The sequence below is a fragment of the Brassica rapa genome, chromosome A09 (assembly GCF_000309985.2).
Source record: "Brassica rapa cultivar Chiifu-401-42 chromosome A09, CAAS_Brap_v3.01, whole genome shotgun sequence".
Lineage (NCBI taxonomy): Eukaryota > Viridiplantae > Streptophyta > Magnoliopsida > Brassicales > Brassicaceae > Brassica > Brassica rapa.
The window spans coordinates 24478230-24498549 of NC_024803.2; the positions used below are offsets into that span (position 1 = coordinate 24478230).

Consider the following 20320-nt stretch of genomic DNA (forward strand, 5'->3'; position numbering starts at 1 on the left):
TCTTTGGTGAAGCCATCTGGACCTGACACCTTATCGTTAGGTAAAGCTTTCAGTGCTGATATAATTTCTTCCACAGTCACAGGAGCTACGAGCCCTGCAGCAGAGCTAGAAGGACAGCGATAAGTTAGAAGGTCCTCCAGCATGTCCTCCGAATCTACCTCCGGGCCCTGCTGGCCTTGGAAGAACCTTTGAAAATGTTGCACTGCTTCCTTCTTTATATCTGAGACCTTTGTTAGCACTTCACCTGCCTCATTTACCAGTTTTTATCTGAGAACTAGTGTTAATTGATTCATTTTTATAAGGGTAATCTATTTCATTTTCTTGGGAATATGTTACAAACCATGTAAAGAATGGAATATTAGTTTTTATTTTATTCATATGATGATCATACACTAATAGTTGTTTCTTTAGTAAATGTTTTAAAATACCATTATCTTTTATTTTTATTCTTATGAGATAAGAATTCTTCTTTAAGATATTTTTTATCAATTTCAAAAAAAATTTGAAATGACATTTACACATTTAAAATCTGGGGGTGTTGGAGAAGTGGGAAAACTAGATCCTACTTCAGATTTCTGAATAGGTTCAGCAATAGGTGCTTGAAAATTAATTGAAGTTTTTTCTTGATTCCTAATTAAATTTTGTTCTACACTTTCATCTGATTCAGTACTAGCTATACTAGTTCTGTAATCAGAAAAGGAAGATCTTGGGTAAAAAGAACTAATTTTTAATGAGGATGGTTCTCTAAAGGTACCAAATTTTGGTAAAATTATTACCATCAGTTCGTTCAGTTATACTAGTAATTGTTTTTTGCTTAAAATTTATTGCAGGTTGGGTAATATCAATTTTCCATTGATCAGGAATGGTACTTTCTGTCCATTTTAAACTCGTTATATGATCAATAAAATTAACATTTCATCAAAAAAATATTAATAACAATTCTATATTACTAAAATTTTATTTTACATAAACTAAAACACTATGAATATACTTACAAGATGAACACATAATATCATAACCTATTTAACATCTCAATATGCACACATCAAAATACTAATAAATCATATCTCAATAATATTTATATGACCATTTTCAGAAAAATATAACCCGCGTTTAACATGGATGATAGGCTAGGTTAGTTTTTAAAACTCTAATAATTAAAATAATAAATTCAATAAATAAAAAAATATTATAAAACTTTAATAAAATATAATATTTATATAATCTATATATATATAATTTTGTAAATATATGTGTATATATCCATATATTTAACGGATTAAATCAAATATCCATTCCAAAAACTATTAATATTTGTGCTTTGTTTTTATTTTTTACAGATATTTGATATTATTATTTATTTTGCCTCATAGTATTATATATATTTGATTTTTTTGTCAAATCAAAATGGATAACAAATTAAATTAAAATTTAGAGATATTTGTCAGCCTAGAATGGACATATCATAGTGGTCATTTAAAAAAGAATAAAAGATGGTCGGTTTTGTTTAGTGTTTAGATGAAGAGTATTTCTTCTCAAGCTGAAACTGCGTTGACTTTTTCATCATTGTTCTTTATTTTGCCCTACCACCCCACTCTCACCATATTGTATTATGTAGTGTGTGACTGTGTGTAATCTCTGTGCTTCCAACTATACAGAAATAAAGCACAACTAATAAAATAGTGAGTTTGGTTTACTAAATACAACTCAATATTGCGTTATGAATTTTATAAAATATGCAAATATAAGAGTAACGATTGGTGGTCAATTATGATATGATATATTGATAGGCGATAGCATCGAACTTCGTCCACCATCCTATTCACTATTGATAATAGTAGGCTACACAATTTAAACGGTTTATGATAGATGATATAAAGAGTGTGATTGGTAAACTTAAGAGTAAAAGAGAGAAAATTAAATGGTTAAATGGTGAAAATCAGAGAGAAATTAAAAAGGCAGAAAGAGTAAAGAAAAGAAAAGTAAAATAAAAGTATTTCACTTTTATAAAATATTGAGTAAAATGTAGTGCACATTTTTCATACAGTAAGTAGAGTAAATAATGATAATTGGTATTTGAAGATGCAAAGTCTTTTTTTTTTTTGACATAGATGCAAAGTCTAATAAACATTTTAAAGCAGTTGGAATTACATCATGATCTATTACAGTGAATATGTAGAATAGGATAATGAGATGTAGCTGAACAGCAGATTTAGAAACTGAATCTAGAATTGAGTTGGAACCGATCTAAAGATTACTTGGAAACTAGGATAAGACCTGCGCTTTGCGCAGGGTGAGTTTATTTGTATATATTATCGATAGTTTCTTTTATATATTTGATCATTTTATTTATATATATAAAATATTTTTTGTTGTTATTATATAATTTCTTTCCGATGGATCGGATCAATTTGTATTAAAAATAATGGAACAAAACTATAATTAATACATCATGGGTTGATCATATTGGACATTAAACAAATTATGACATAAAAACCTTATTTTTTCCATCGAACACATTCTTGAAAAAAATGAATTATTTTGACTTTTATATTTCATATGGTTTTGAAAGCTTTCAAATCAACCATCGAATTGATACATGTCATTTTAATGTTTTTAGTCGTATACTTAAGGAAAACTTACATTTTTGTAATTTAAAGTCATTTTAAAAAATTCAAAATATAACATATAAGAAAAAAATATAACATATAAGAAAAATATAACATATAAGATGTCCTCATTTTTGTATTTTAAAGTCATTTAAAAAAAATATCTAACATATAAGGTCTCTTCATTTTTGTAATTTAAAGTCATTTTAAAAAATTCAAAATATAACATATAAGAAAAAATCTAATTTTTTTATTATATGGCTAATGTGATTGTTTAATTTTTTTAATAATATAAATTTAAACAAAAATGAAGAAGGATGCAAAAATTGTTATCAAATCCTTATTATTCATAATCATTAATTGCCATATATATGTAAATCATATTAGGTAATTCCGTAGCTTTTATTTAAGGAAATAATACACACTTCCTATATTTTAGGTTAATATAATGTTCTCTAGTGTTATATAATTATGGAATAATGTGACACCATTAGATTAAACTATGCTTTATATTAGATGCTCTATAATTCTTTGAAATGGAATTTAGAAGGCATTTATAGTGCCACCTAGGATTTGGGGTTTTTTTTAATTAATACAAAATTAAGGTTCTAATTTTTTAAATGCTTCTCAATTAATATATAGGGGATTAATCAGTTGAATATTTACCTTAGAAGAAAAAAAGAAATCTCATCACATAAAGTTTTTAATATCTTTTGGGAGGTTAAGATTATCCGATTACGGGTCTGACTGGTTCAAACGCAGTGGTTAAGGTTGCAGTTGCGGGCGTTTGCGGATGCGAGTGGTTGCGGTTTCTAGCGTTTTTAAGATATTTGTACGACTGGTTCTACGGTTAAAAAAATTGGTGCGTTTGGAGGATACTTATGGCTAGTTAAATACCAAATACAGCAGCGGTTAAATAATAAATTAACAATATTTACATTTTATATAATTATACAAATATCAAAAATCATAATATTATAATAAATATGTAAATTATATTTTCAAAGTTATAGTTTAAAATTTTTTAAATTATAGAATTTTTTTTTAAATTTTTTTTATAATATTAGTTAAAATATAATAGTTATATTTTAGTATTTTTATAATTCCATTTTAAAACATTTATTGAATATTTTTATTTTTGTATTTATATGGTTTTAGAAAAAAAAGAAAAATAAATTATCCTCCCGCAACCGCCCGCAACTGCAAACGCTAGCTGGAACCAGCTTTTGATTTTAAAAAGTTCGGAACGGTTTGAAGCGATTTGTAGCGGTTTGTATGATTGTTTCGAAACGCTGTCATCCGCTACCAACCGCAAAAGCTGCGTTTGCGGGTGGTAGCGGAAAAACCAGTCAAGCTCTACTACTGGGTATATGTAGACGAGTTTAACACATGTATTAGGAATATCACTCTTGAGTCGTACTTTTAGCATAAGTATGGTTTTGCTTTTAAGGTGAGTTAAGAGGAGATGTTCTAAGGTCTTGTATTCGATCTTAAGATGTGTGAAACTAGGGGTGTCTTGATTTTATATATTGGGTATTGTATTTAAAGAGTTACATGTAAGTCACTTTAAATGAATCCTAATAAATACACATATCTTTGTAAAGATAATCTCTGATATAATTTGTGTTATATAGTTCATACCATAGTTCTTACATTTACAATTGGTATCAAAGTGGTCACCCGTTCATTTGTAGAACAAATGAAAAACTACCATGAACGCGTATCAAGTGTCAAGATATGTATTGTTGTTATGAAGGAACATATGCATGTACTTTGAAGAGAATGCAAAACTAAAAAGGAGATATTGAAAATGCAAAGATATGAAAAATAGTTTGAACCAGTTGCAAGTATATCAGGATATGCTACAAAGACTATGCGAAATAGGATGATCGAGATGTATTTGAAAAGCTGAGTTGAAAACTGGATCTGGAGCTGAGACGGAGCCAATTTAAGATTACTTGGGAGAGTAAGAAGTTGGAAATTTACTTTGGGAAAGAGAAATCTCATTAAGGAAGATTTTCAAAGACAGTAGAGTTTTAGGAAATATTTCATTTTATGAAGATTGAGAATATCTTTTGGGAGGTTAGGGTTTGCCGATTGCTACTAGGTATAAGTAGGCAAGTTTAATCTATGTATTAGGGATACCACTCAGGGTCATATTCTTACCATGGTTTCATAGCTTGTAATAAAACACAAAGGATTAAAAGGAGAAATTTTAAGGTTTTGTATTCGATCTTAGGACATGTGATGATACTACAACAAGTTAAAGGTGTATTGATTTTGTTGGGTGTTCTGCTTAAGGAGATATTTTGCAAGTTCGCTTGAAGAAACTTTAGTGAATATGCATATCTTTGTAAATATAATCTTTGTGTACTTTGTGTTATAGTTCGTGTCATAATTCTTGTTATTCTATTTGATTGGTAATATTTTTGCTCAACTAAGAATAAATACATATCTAAAATACAAATTTATTTTATAACTAACAAAAAAACTAACAGTCCCACCCAAAGACGCAAAATGAGTGTATATATTCGCGTGCTCTAGATGTAAATGGTCGTTCGTTAAGTTTTTTTTTTTTTTTTTTTTGTTAACAATCGTTGGTTAAGTTAGGTATGGTAATCCGTTTTCAAATATATAACTTATACATCTACGGTAAAGCGAATGAGTTTTCCAATCGGCAAGTAAAACAATTGTAACCAGATAAATTTTGTAATATCCACCCAAAATTTCGTAAAAAATAAACATTTCATTAGCTTGTCTTCACAGAGTATTTTGGGGTTGACTAATTATAAGTGTTCCTTTCTAGAAACAACTTTGCACTAGACATTTCATTTTCCCCACTTGATTGAGTAAAAGCTCCATTATATCGTGCACAGTCCTAACAACTCGATCGTATCAAAGGGCGAAGGAAGAAACTTTTTATATAAGGAAATACCTTTTTATAACAATACTGGTGGAGGACCTAGCTAGTTATTATTTTTTTCTATTGAATGAGAAACTTTACATATATTAACCACAATAACTACATATATGAGATGGATAATGCAAGAAGATTGAAACTAGAGCAAGGATTTGATAATACCCACTAAAAGCATACTTTTTTTCCATTCTTATCTGAAATCTCTGACGTGAATACGAAAATTTAATACGAACGAGAACTTAGTCTAATCATAATACACGTATATATTTGAAATGTTTTCAACTCATATAAGGAAAAAATTAAAGTGGAACACTTGGCTAGTAAAAGAGTGTTAAGTTAGAAAACCCGATAAGTCGGCACTGGACAGCAACGAAAATTTTGAAAAGGGAAATTAACAACTGAACAAAAAGGGACGGTGCAAGAGATGCGTAATGACGGGGGACTGTGATTAGTGTGAAGTGTAATGGTAATGGCCAGCATTGACCCTTTTGATATATGGCACCCTGTCACTTTTATAAACTTTTCGACTTTACGTTTGTGTAATGGTTGATCCCAACCACGAGGCTACTTTAACCAGTTGGAGAAAAATATTCTTGTTTGTCAGATATGCGTACCGTTCCATATAAAGATATGCACTATGATAAGACTATCTAAATGGGCTGCAGCATCCGAAACCGAAGACCATTATACGGTGAGCCACATGGTAACGCCCTAGCAGCGTATATGCTCATTTCGGTCTCTAGTGTGGACAACTTCGGTGGAGTCGGGATACTCGGTTAGAAAAAAAAAAAGAGTATCTAAACGTGGATTTTTAAATGTATATTTCTTATACATGTAACATGCAAAAAAATTTATATTCTGACCCAAAAAATTATTAGTTTGTATTTTGGTCCGGAAGTTCTTTTAATTTTTTTTAAAAAAATTATATAGATTACCACATATTGAGGTGCTTACGAGTATATTCAAAATCTTTGCGTTATCTTAAGAGTTATTATTAGATAGTAATCCGCGCATGTAAAATTATTTATTAGATTATTAGGTTAAGACCCACGCCTTGCACGGGATGAACATTATATATATATATACTATTTTATATATTATATGTTTATAACATATTATGAAATAATAAATATATATTGAATAATTAAAATGTCATTATCTACTACTTATATAATTAAATTGGTGCGAACATATAAATAAATTTTATAAATCAAAAATATTTTTTTTTCTATTTGATATGATATATAATTAAATTTAAATGATAGTAACATATATATGGTATATTTTAATATTAATATTTATTAGATGATGGTTTTTGCTCATATTTTTTTATATCATTTGTATCTGTTATAGCAAAAAATCTAAATTAGTGATAACAAAATTTTCACTGTGGGATTAAAGGTTTAAGTAGTTTATAATATTTTAAAAAAATTAAGTTGTCAATATTTTTTCAATTTTTTTATCAAAAAATGTTCAAAGTAAATTTCAAAATTAAGATATTTATGTATTTTTATATGGTATATAGTTTAATTTAAAATGATACATATATTTATATATTTTTTATTTTTGATACTTATTAAATGAGACTTTCAACTTATATTATTTTTTAATTATTTGTATCATGTCATAACAAAAGTTTTAAATCATAGATCACAAAATTTGAATGTGAAACTTTTAACAGTTTTAATAATTTATACTCATTTTTTAAAATTCAAAATATAATATATAAATATTTTTTAAAATTTTTATTATATGATTACTATAATTGTTTAATTTATTTTAATAGCTTAAAATTAAACAAATATAATTATAATACACATTTATTTTTATCAAATCTTTATTATTAAAAATCATTAATTGTCATATATACTTTAGCCACATTAGGCAATTCCGTAATCTTATTTAAGGAAATAATGAAGCACATTAATAATGTATTTATCGTGGTTTAATAAAAAACTTATTATATATTTAGATGGACCAACCTATTTCTCTAAGGATTCTAAGAATCATTCTAGTGATGACACGTGGCGCCAAAAAAATGTTGCAATCCTTCTCAAATAATATATAGGAGATTTATTGTATGTTGTACTAAAATATTTGTTATATAGTTTTTTCTAGGGATGAACATTCATATATCTGTTCGGATTCAGTTAATCTTTTTGAATTTCGGATTTTTAGGATTAGAAATTTAAATTGTATTCGGATATTTATAAATTTTAGTTTGGATTTGGTTCGAATTAATGCGGGTTCGATTCAGATTTTGGATCTGTAGGGTTAGAAATTTAAATTTTATTTCGATATTTACAAATTTTGGTTTGGATTTTGTTCGAAGCATTGTGGGTTCGGTTCGGATTTGAGTTTACCTATTTTAATTATGTATTTTTTAAACATAAATCCAAATAACTTTAATATTAAAATAAAATAATATAAAACATAAAAATTTCAATAATTTAAGACTAAATATTTAAATTTACATAAATGTTAGTTCAATTTAAATATTTGGACGGAGAACAAATAAATATTTTCAGTATTTTGAACCTTTTCTGTTATTTTTAGATATTTTCTTGTGACTATGTTGATAATTTTAGATATTTTCATATTTTTGAATATCTAATAGATTATGAATTTAAAATAATCATATTTAAATATATAATTGTGATTTAGATCTTTTTGATATCCAAAATATTTTAGTTTGGATTAAATTCGGATATGGTTATATGGATATTAAACTTGTAGATCCATCTGAGTACTTAATGAGTTTTAGTTTGTGTTTAGTATTGCTTTCAGATCTAGTTCAGTTCGGTTCTTTGGATCCAGATGTTTTACCCAGACTTACTTTTTCTACTAATATAAAGCAAAATAAAATAAATGTAAAACAAATTTTCTCGGTTTATTTAACATACATAATTATTGGACTATACTTTAAAAATACCCATAAAAATGGTTGAGAATCGTGTCAATATTTTTGGGCATGTTGCAAAAATGATGTAGTCTAAAACCAATAACATGTATTTTTTTATAAAATATTCTTAGTAAACATAATAAAAAAAGGATACAATCGAGTAAAAAGTGTTAGAGTTGCGTGGAAAATAATGTGATATCTTCACCCATCACATGAATTATGTTCTTTAATCGATTTCACGATTTTTTTTGTTTTCTTTTAAAACTTTTCTGATTTCTGATTTCTGATTTTTCTTGCAATCTGATTATGTTTCTAATTTTTTGTCTTATATGAAAATTTCATAAAGAAAACAATATTTAGCTTAACTAATGATCTGACTTTTTGTGTGGTATTTTATACCTTAATTTCTTTAATTCATAACCAATCACAATTATTTATTGTCTTCTTGTACAGAAGCTTCAACCATGGCTAAGTTCGGCAAGATACGAAACTTTCAATTTCTAAAAACATTCTCATTCCATCATTTTAGTTGATGTAATTTTAACCACTTTTTAATTTTTTTTCTTTCAAAATGATATTATCCAGTAGTTATACGGAGAAAAATTCAGTTCGCTAATACAAAGGTTAAAAATGCAAGAACTAAAACTGAGTTGTTTAAAAAAAAATTAGTGTAAACTGTGAACACATTAAATTGTATGCGGTAAAAATAAAAAAAAATAGTATGTGAATGCATTAATTTTTAAATGAGTATGAAACTGACATGTCAGCATACTCAAATTGAAAACGATGTGATGCTGTCACGTGTCCAATATAGTGTGAAAACATTAAATGATAATGCTTCAGATGGAAAGTCCGTCTAACTAAAGTAAACAATACTCAAATTAAACAATATATAGGGGATTGAACAAACGATTCTAAATCTTTGACTTCTTTATCGGTCTAACTAAAGTGGTTTATATTTTCATATAATGTTTTTTTGTAGAAAGGTAGCTTCGATGGAAGTCCTTTTGACAAACTCGTTTCAGCATGTTTTCTTTTCTTTTCGTCGTTTAGATAAAGTTAACCCTAATTAACGGGTGCAAAGACTCTTCGGTCGTTACCTAATCACTTTAACTATTTCACTTTTGTTCGTCAAAGATTAACCTAGCTAGAAAGGAGATCAACAAAGTCGCGTTGGTAAAATTTTATAGGAAAGGTCGGTGGTTAATTTACCAAATAAAGAAAGAGAGATATGGATAGAAAGTTGAATAGGAAGATTCAATATAAAAACAGATTAAACTTAAAAAAATAGATGAAAGGATGCGAACGAATTTTTAAAAATATAAATTAGGAATTATATCTGGTGGAACGCGATCATACATAATCGAATTTGATTGCATATGCATAGGGGCATTTTGGATGTTGACAATTGTTAGTAGGTCATATCAACAAAAGTAGGCGTAAGGGAAGTGAACGAGATTTATCTATGTTTATAATCTGCTTCAAGATTAAGTGTGATAGAGGGAAGAGGCCATGTGGTGTATTGTGTATTCTATTGTAGACTTAGTGACATTTGGGGTACAGTTGTATCCATTATTTGTATATACATCAAGGATACGTGATACACGTCTCTTCGTTCGTTTTCATCTCATATCACCCTTTTGTGATGCTTCCTTCGATTGAATTTAATTGATTTGACTATTATAAGTATTGTGTTAAAGTAGCTTTCTCTTTCTAGTCACTTTTTACAATTCATATGTAACGTCTTGTGGGGGCCGATGTATAGAGTCTCATTCATGTTTGGTCTTGAGCTATAGAAACAGTTTATGCGATCAACTTCTATTTGGTCAACCGTTTATACTGGACAGGTTTTGGACGAATCTTATAGAAATTGTCTATTAAAGTTCCTTGGCATCTGAAGTTAGAGAGTTGTGGAAACTTGCTTACTTGCTATTGTTGGTCCATCATTTTGGTGTGTTGCATAAAAGTTAAAACTTGTATAGATACAAACTAAATCGCGTATAAAACTTAGATTATGTGGTTGATATAGCTGTCATCTCACGCAAACTAAATTCCAATTCCAGTATATCATGAACTTTTTATCTAGGCGAGCACTGCAATTTTTATCACAGGCTTTATCAACCATGAAATCATAATTTTTACCAGTTTCAGTCATATCATACAGATTTCTTTTATACCTGTAAAAATTAGGTTCGATCGGAGTCATACTTATCATACAATACAACTAGATGGTTTTATGCGCCATGTACAGACATATTAACTTTAAAAAATATATTTTTAAATATATATATTTTTATTCATTTAGTGTTAAGCTCATTTATTTTTAAAATGTATAAAGCAATCATTTATAATTTTTTATTTATTTTAATTTTCTAATTTGATTGTATTTGAATATTTTCATTTTTCAAAATTATAATTTTTATACTATTTTATTTATTTTTAAGAATAAAATTTAATAAGTTTTGTTTTTGTTGGTTTAGTTAAAAGGATTTAACTTAAGAAAAAATGATATTATATTATTTATAAAAATATGGTATTGACACAATATCCTATTACAATTTTACAATGTTTCTCAGTAGAAAAAATTAAAATATTTAAAATACCAATTAATTTTTATTAAAGTTTAGGGTGTAAGTTTATAATAATTTTTTAAAAGTTATTTTGCTTATATTTTTTTTTATTATGGTAACTACCACATATTTATTATTTTATATTTGAATTTCTTTAATTGAATTTTAGTCATAATTATATTAAGCCATATCATAATTACATATGATCCATGATATGTATCTTGTATATCCCTAATTATATAATTGAGACGTGTAAGAGGTACCTACCCTTGTTAATTAGTTACTCTTTCGGCTTAGAACTTTAAATACTCACGATCCGTTTTCCTACAATATCTCTGTTTCATGTCGTTTATTTTTTCAAATACCCATGTGATTCTTCTTTTATAGATAAGAAATCATAAGATATAATTTACTTATTGCCAATCAGAAAGGTATGGTCGACGAAATGGGGATTTGTAATGCCTCCAACTATATCCTGATTTAACTTTCAAGACGGATGAAAAGATTCCACAAGCCTTGATTAATGAGTAACAAATATTATTATAGTCTCGCGTATGTCACTTTGTATGTCCCCACAATACTAAACTGGCGCTATACCTATAATTCTATCATATTGATATACCGGAAAATAACATTGATAGTAGGCGCTCAAATGAAATTGGATAACATAGCTTCAAAATGCTAGCTTCGATGCCATCTTATGCAATGAGCTGTTTTAAATAACCAAAATCCTTATGCAAACAAATTCAGGCGGGTTTTACTCGATTCTGGTGGGACGTGAAACCGGATATAAAAAAAATATCTCGGGTGTCATGGAATAAACTCACGCTGCCAAAAAGTGTTGGAGGTTTAGGATTCAAAGAGATAGAACAATTCGATGACGCTCTCCATGCTAAACTGACGTGGCGCATTATCAAACATCCAACATCTCTTATTGCTCAAATCCTCATGAGTAAATATGGCAAGTCCTCATCGTTTATGGAACTAACTCTGCCCAGAAACGCCTCCCACCCATGGCTGGTAAAGTGTACTAACAGGAAGAGAGGTTTTGAGAAAAGGGATGGGATGGATCGTGGGTAATGGCAAGCAGATAAACATATGGAGAGATCTGTAGCTCTCAACAGCCACTCCTATGACTCCTATAGGCCCTCCTGTAACTTGACAGTTGCAGATTCTATCTTGCCTAAATCTAGTGATTGGAATATCCTAGTGATAAGGAATCTTTTACCTCAGTATGAGGACTCCATTCGTTTATTTGTGCATGCTGCTTTAGGAATGCATGATATTATATTGGCTACCAGAAAAAAGAAGGGAATTACTCAACAAAATCAGTTTACGGTCTACCGAAATTAAATGTCGAACCAGCGGTGAACCCATGCCTGCAATGGAGCCAGCTTGGCGTGTAGGAACTAGGAAAGCTGGTTTTTGTTGGCGTTTTGATGATGGTGTAGGTGCTGCCAAAAATCACTTTGCAAACCGACGTGATGTTTCTTCTGCTCTCATGGGAAAAAACTCTTGCGGTTAAAACTGCTTTCTCGAAACATTGCTCTTAGGACTTGGAAGACTGATTGTGAGATCGGATTCGAAGTCCCTCGTTGACTTACTCAACGTCAATGGTCGATACAATGAACTTCAGGGAGTTGTACATGACATTTTTATGTTATGTAAGTTTTTAAATCTGTAACTTTTGTTCATGTTCTAAGACTTTGTAATAGGGAGGCTGACTCCTTGGCGAAACAGGATTTTTTAGCTTTTTCCTCCTGGCCGTTGGTGGCAGGCTAATTGTAAGCACTTTTAAGTTTATGTAATAAAAGGTTTTTTTTTTTTTTGAAACTTTGATTTATGTAATGAAAGGTTTGGTCAATAAAAAAAAATGAATACCTTCAAATTTGTTTCAATATTGGTCACCAATATTTAATGGATCTTGCATCCACTACCACACATTTTTATGAACATCCGTCACTTCCAGTCTACTGCATATATATAATATATTTATATATAGGCATTTAATCTACAATTACTTAATAAATTGGAAAATCTTGTAATTTTCTTCTCACAAATGATTTATGATATGATCTTGTAAACTTGATCGCTTTTATTTACTGTCAAGTTAATTGATCATCCTTATGGAAGGCAAAATTCGTCAAAGATTGTCATCATGATCAAATCGCAACTATATATCGACCAGCCCTAAATGTCAAGACAACATTGTAGTATACAATAGTTTATGCCCCAGAGCCACAAATTATTGACATTGAAATGAATTTTCTTGTAATGATGATGATGATGCATTTTAAACATATTGGAGAGTGGGTCCATTTTTTCCACTACCCTAACACACTAAGATGTTTAGTAAACTTAATGATCATGTAATATTATCCGATCATACCAATACCTAGTTTTAATAATCAAAACAATTATGAATAACAAAAATGTTATTAATTATAATATATCATAGTAGTAGTATTAATTTTTATTGGTTTAAATAGATAAAACATAAGTTAAAGTTATTTTATAATTTTTCCATTTTGTCAACCTTTTATTTGTTGACTATCTTATAATTTCAATTTAGTAGCTGTGTATTAATTTTCATGACTCTGATAATTATATGGATACTACATTTTCTGCTTCAGGTTTATTTTTTTAAAATATTTAATAATTTACACTAAAAGTCTTATAAAATTTAAAAATAAATGAGAAGGTTTGTGATTGGATAATATTTTCTAGTTTCAAAAAAAAAAAAAAAATTCTAGTTTCTCTCTCTCTCTCTCACGACTTCTATTCTAGTATAATAAATAAAAAAAGGAGAGTAATGAATGAACAAGACATGTATGTGTTACAAAAAAAAAAAAAAAGAATGAACAAGACATTATAAGTACCTCCTTCTCCCCACCTCTTTTATTTAGTTTTGTGCCAACTTCAAAGCCAAACTTTTATCTTCCTTCTGTTGCTATAATACAAGAAAAATAGAAAGAGCCATGGATGTTCATGATTTATCCGAAGAAGCTAAAAGAGGACTACACATGTACGAGGAATCATCAGACGCTCTTGGCGTTGATTTTCGAGGTCGACCATGCAGGCAAGACAAGCATGGTGGTACAAGAGCTGCTCTATTTGTTCTAGGTATCCTTCTATATGTATATCCTCGTATCGACCACAGCATGTTGCGTATGGTCGGCTCGGTCCATGTTAAGCGCTTTTGAAGCCATGTTATCTTAAATTGATTGGTTGTGTGTATATGCGCAGGCCTACAGGCCTTTGAGATGATGGCGATTGCGGCTGTTGGGAACAACTTGATCACATACGTTTTCAATGAGATGCATTTCCCTTTGTCCAAAGCCGCAAACCTGGTGACTAACTTCATAGGAACGGTGTTTCTCCTCTCGCTACTTGGTGGCTTCCTCTCTGATTCATACCTTGGAAGCTTTCGCACCATGCTCGTCTTCGGCGTCATAGAAATATCTGTATGTTCTCTCCTTATCTAGCTCTCTTTTCCTTTCTCTTTCTCATTATTTTCTTTAAGAGATGCTACTGAATATTCTACATCACTTTCTTCTCTAACTAGTAACTTGTGATTAAAAACGTGCTATCAGAAGTATATTTAGACAAAAGTCAAAAACTTTAACGTAAAGTTCTAGCTAAAGTGAATTACCTTGTTGAAACTTTCGGTTCTTTGGGAAAGCAAATGGTTTATATAAAATGATTTTAACTTATTACGTTATATTATATGTTATAACTGTTTAGTATCACACAGTAGTGACGTCTAAAAACAATGTCACACAATAGTCTAGTAACAAAATATACGGCTTATCATATGCGACAATGAAAACTCCAGTAACATTACTGGTCAGGTTAAAAATTGTTTTTCCCACTTAACTGGTACATTATTTTTGGAATGCCTATGAATGACTAATTCCACATGATTCCATTCATAAAAAAAGCAATCCAGTTACAGTATATGGATTTAACTTTCTAAGATTTTAGCTACAAAAGATAGTCATATTTGTGTATTGTTTGATAAACTTAAAAGTCAATTCTAGCTGACAAAAAAACATGTACATTAATGAAACAGGGGTTCATATTATTGTCAGTCCAAGCTCATCTTCCTCAGCTAAGACCACCAGAATGCAACATGAAGAACACCACAACACATTGCTTAGAGGCAAATGGTTACAAGGCAGCTACACTCTACGCAGCACTTTGTTTGGTGGCCTTAGGGAGCGGCTGTCTCAAACCAAACATCATCTCTCACGGTGCGGACCAGTTTCAAAGAAAGGATTTAAGGAAGCTATCGAGTTTCTTTAATGCGGCTTACTTCGCTTTCTCAATGGGCCAACTTATTGCACTCACACTCTTAGTTTGGGTGCAAACGCATTCCGGCATGGACATCGGTTTTGGTGTCTCGGCGGCTGTTATGGCTGCAGGGATGATCAGCCTTGCTGCTGGGACTAACTTTTATAGGAATAAACCGCCTCGTGGTAGCATCTTCACACCAATTGCTCAGGTAGTTCGATTGTTTTCGTTTGTGTTTTATATGTACTTTTTCTTCAAATGGAACTCACAATTTCTATAATTTTAAACTAAATTATTTTGATAATTGCAAACGCCGAAACATCAGATACAGAGTTTTCCTAGAACTACGTTTATTTGTTTGGTGAACTTTTGGAACGTAGTTTTTTTGTCTGAACATATAAACCTAGAACATTGGCATTTGATACATTTTGAGTCATGAAAGAGTTTGATCTTGACTTCAGCTTTTGGTTTTTTTTTTTCGATTGATCAGGTCTTTGTAGCCGCGATCACTAAGCGAAAACAGATTTGCCCTTCAAACCCTAACACGCTTCATCAACCTTCAACAGATCTCGTTGGTGTCAAACCTCTCCTCCATACTAATAAGTTCAGGTAATTTTTCTTTTATTGTCTTTACAATTACCACCAAAAATTAACTAACTGAACAACTATTAACTGCAAACGTGAAGGTTTCTTGATAAGGCTTCCATCAAGACGCAAGGCAAAGCAATGGAGAGTCCATGGAGACTCTGCACAGTCGAACAAGTCCATCAAGTCAAGATTCTTTTATCAGTTATACCCATTTTCGCGTGCACCATCATCTTCAACACCATCTTAGCTCAGCTCCAAACTTTCTCTGTACAGCAAGGTAGCTCCATGGACACACACATCACAACAACATTCCAAATCCCACCAGCTTCACTTCAAGCCATCCCTTACATCATTCTCATCTTTGTCGTTCCTCTCTACGAAACTTTCTTCGTTCCACTCGCTAGAAAACTCTCGGGAAACGATTCCGGAATCTCTCCCCTTCAGAGAATTGGCACTGGACTGTTCTTAGCGACTTTCTCGATGGTTGCAGCCGCTTTAGTGGAAAAGAAGAGACGTGAATCGTTCTTGGAACAAAACGTAACGCTCTCGATCTTCTGGATCGCACCACAGTTTCTTATATTCGGTTTATCAGAGATGTTTACAGCCGTTGGTTTGGTGGAGTTTTTTTACAAACAGTCTTCACAGAGTATGCAGTCTTTTCTCACAGCAATGACTTACTGTTCTTACTCTTTCGGGTTCTACCTTAGCTCTGTTCTTGTCTCGGCCGTGAATAAAGTTACTTCTAGTCATGGATCCGGGACAAGAGAAGGTTGGCTAGGCGATAATGACTTAAACAAAGATAGATTAGATCTCTTTTACTGGCTCTTAGCTTCATTGAGTTTCGTCAACTTCTTTAACTATCTCTTCTGGTCAAGATGGTATTCGTTTGGTCCATCCGCGACACATCATAGGGCCGAGGTTAATAGCTTGGAGGATCTAGAAGATGGAGCAAATAAGGATTTCAAGATGGAGAAGCCAAGAATTTGACTATGTTAGATCTTCCTGTTGAATGTTTCCTTTAGGGTTATAATTAATAGAAGGAATCTCTTGAAGAGTTAGATCCTTTCTGCTTATTAATCTGGTAGTAATCATATGTTTTGGAAGTGGCGGGGTAGAGTTTGCACTGTTTTTAATTTTAATTTTGGGGTTTGTAATGATGATGAGTTAGTTTAAAAGGTTTATAACAACTTGTCTTATGAATTAATAATGTATTCAGCTAGTTGGTTTTTGTGATGTGACTGTATTAAGCTAGTTGGTTTTGTGATGTGACTGATGAAGTTCATAAGATTTGGGGCAAAGATGGAGAACACAAACAGCTACAACTTAAAACAGCATTTATGCAGTATCCGATTGCTGCCTTTAACAAGAACCGAGCAATATCAGGTTTTGACTTCTGAGGCACAGGAGTGTCAATTCGGCCCGAACCGGTCCAAACCTTCTAAGCCCGGTCTAAAAATATTTTGGACCTAGAATTCAAAACCGGCCGGCTTTTATAGGATTTGCCATTGTCACTTCTATCGTTTAAATACTTGTCAATTTTCATTAAAAAACATTTTCATTTTTTTGTTTTAATATAAAATGAGTTTAAATTTTCTTTTTCTTTATCAAAATTGTTTTACTTTTTTGTATGCTTTAAAAACATATTATAAAGAAACCAAATTTAATAATATTTAAATTATTAAATATAAATATAAATTAAATATATAAGAGAACAAAATTTATGATAAACATGGTCAAACGTTTCATACTGTGTATTTAAAAATAAAACATTTTGTACATAAAAAAAAGAAGGAACATTTAAAAATTTAAAATATAACACTTGTAATGATCAAACAATAAAGTGTATTAACAACTTTTAATATTTACTTTATTAGAATTCTGATAAAAAGATTAAAATATTATGTCAATAATACTAATAATGATTTTGATTGGAAGAACGTTAATATTTTTTTTTGACAGCACGTTAATATTTAAGTTAAAGTATAAAATATTAGATTTTTGGTTCGGTTCTAGTCCAAATGGGCCTGGATCCGAAATACACAAAGCCTAAATAGACTTAGTCCGAAAGATCCAATAGTTTTGGGCTTATAAAACTAAGCCCAAACCCGGTAATTTTTTGGGTTGGGCGGGATTGAACCGCAGATTCGATGAGGCATATGATGATTCCTTAGACGTATATAAGACATTTTTGAAGTTGGAGAGAGATATGGTCAATACCCATAGATAATGACATCATAAGCTAAAAGATATAGTGAGGTGAGCATCATTAGCTGTGACCTTCAGGCAGACAGAGAAGGTCCACACAACACACTGCTCCATTGCTCCATCAATATGAATGATCATAGTGTTTTCACCGCTAACTCATGAACAGAATAATCGGGTTTTTGTGATTTGAGCATTATCATTGACTATCGAAAGAAAAATAATATAAAATCCTTATGTACATTATGCTTCATTTGACCAAACATATCTAAAGTGTTTCTTAAGTTTGATAGCCTTTCTTGCAGCCTGGTTTAAAAATGGTCTCAACCTCTACATATTGGCAGGACCTAACGATAATGTACATAACGATAACGACAAAACCTAACGATACATTGAGTCCCAAAATATTTTAGAAAATATTACATAGAAAAATGTCTCCAAAAAGTTTTTTTTAGACCCGAAATTTACCAAAAAACATTTTTAGCTGAATTTTTTAAAAAATCACTTAAAACCCCATAAATCTCAGGGCCGGTCCTGCATATTAGTCTGCACAAGCTGTATGGACACAGCTAGTTTTACATAGTAAAATTGTGAATTTTGCATAATAAAATTTAAAACCACATAACATGTAGGACTACCCCTAAATAAAGATGTTCATTTTCATAGAATACTGTGCTCAGTTACAGGAAAACCAAAATATATCGTACGTATATGCAAACCATTCAATAAAATTAATTAGAATATATTATATTCCAACATAAATTATTTAATTAGGTACATCCGACCAATAATCTCATTCATTTTATTAAACAACAAAAATGCTTTAATTCACTATAAACCGGAACTAATAAGATTTAAAGATTCATCTGTCCAGAATATAATACCATTCGTTCTCCAACAATTATGTAATATATCGATGACAATATTTTGAGAGATTTTTCATCATATTCATTAACCAGTTATTCTGAAATGTTATTCAAATGGCATATGGGAATGCTTAGTTCGAGGACATTTTGATGGGTGTAGTTGTCATACAAAAATATGAAAGATGAGGTTATAGTTGCCAGCTGTTGTAATTTAAGACCAAGTTGTCAGAGTAAGATGGTCATACTATAGACTAGGTAGTAAACTGGCTATGGCTATGTACGGAGTGAAATAGTTTATTAGATGATTTATTGTATGTCGTATTAAGGGATTTGTTGTATAGTTTTATTAAGGGATGAACATTCATATATCCGTTCGGATTCAGTTAATCTATTCGGATTTCGAATTTTAAGGGTTAGAAATTTAAATCGTATTCAGATATTTACAAATTTTGGTCTGGATTTGGTTCGAATCATTGAAGGTTCGGTTCTGATCTAGGTTCAGATACCCATTTTAATTATGTATTTAAAAAAAAATCCAAATATACTTAATATTAAAATAAAATAATATAAAACATAAAAATTTGAATAATATAAGACTAAACATTTAAATGTACATAAAATAAGTTCAATTTAAATATTTGGATAGAGAACAAATAAATATATTCAGTATTTTAAACATTTTCTGTTATTTTTAGATATTTACTTGTGACTATGTTGATAATTTTTAGATATTTTCATATTTTTAAATATCTAATAGATATAAAATTTAAGATAATTAACTTATTTAAATATATAATTGTGATTTAGATATTTTTAGTATCGAAAATATTTTAGTTTGAATCAAATTTGAGTCTGATAATCTGGTATTAAGAGCATCTCCAAAAAGAAACTCTATTTTGAAGTTTCCAAAACTTTATATTTGAAGTTTAAATATGTTCTTTTCCAAAAGTAAAACTTCAAACCTAACTTCAAAATTATTTATATTTTACACTATGATCCTTATCTTTGTCATAGTTAATGTAAATTCATAAAACTTCTATAAATAACTAATACATATATATAAATATTACAGAAATATTAATTAAAAAAAATCTTACACTAAAATATAAAATTATAAATAAAAGTACATAATTAAATATTAAACTGCATGCAAATATTACATTATTGCATAAAATTATTTCCATAAAATTATTTCCATAATGCTCCCATATATGATCAACTAGTGCATTTCGAAGTAAGAAATGATTCTCTTTATTTTTTATTTGTAGATTACGAGCCAAAAATTGTTGAAACCAGATATCCTCATAATATGTCTGCTAATAGTTTGATATCATCAAACGAAAAAATCCTTGATCTTTTAAAGAAAGTAC

General features: G+C 30.0%; 1 protein-coding gene across 1 annotated transcript; it reads left to right on the forward strand.

Moving 5' to 3' along the window:
• The first annotated feature begins 13979 nt into the window (after positions 1-13979).
• On the forward strand, positions 13980-19560 carry LOC103840062 (protein NRT1/ PTR FAMILY 4.4). The gene is made up of 5 exons (XM_009116547.3): positions 13980-14124; positions 14248-14465; positions 15074-15505; positions 15785-15903; positions 15981-19560. The coding sequence occupies exons 1-5, from the start codon at positions 13980-13982 to the stop codon at positions 16867-16869; spliced, it is 1803 nt and encodes a 600-aa protein (XP_009114795.1). The 3' UTR covers positions 16870-19560.
• The last annotated feature ends 760 nt before the right edge of the window (positions 19561-20320 follow it).

Bases quoted from the DNA above. Each gene is read 5' to 3' on its own strand.
- LOC103840062 (XM_009116547.3), top strand. From the start codon at position 13,980: ATGGATGTTCATGATTTATCCGAAGAAGCTAAAAGAGGACTACACATG. The intron at 14,125-14,247 runs GTATCCTTCTAT...GTATATGCGCAG, and splicing joins AGCTGCTCTATTTGTTCTAG to GCCTACAGGCCTTTGAGATG. The intron at 15,904-15,980 runs GTAATTTTTCTT...GCAAACGTGAAG, and splicing joins CTCCATACTAATAAGTTCAG to GTTTCTTGATAAGGCTTCCA.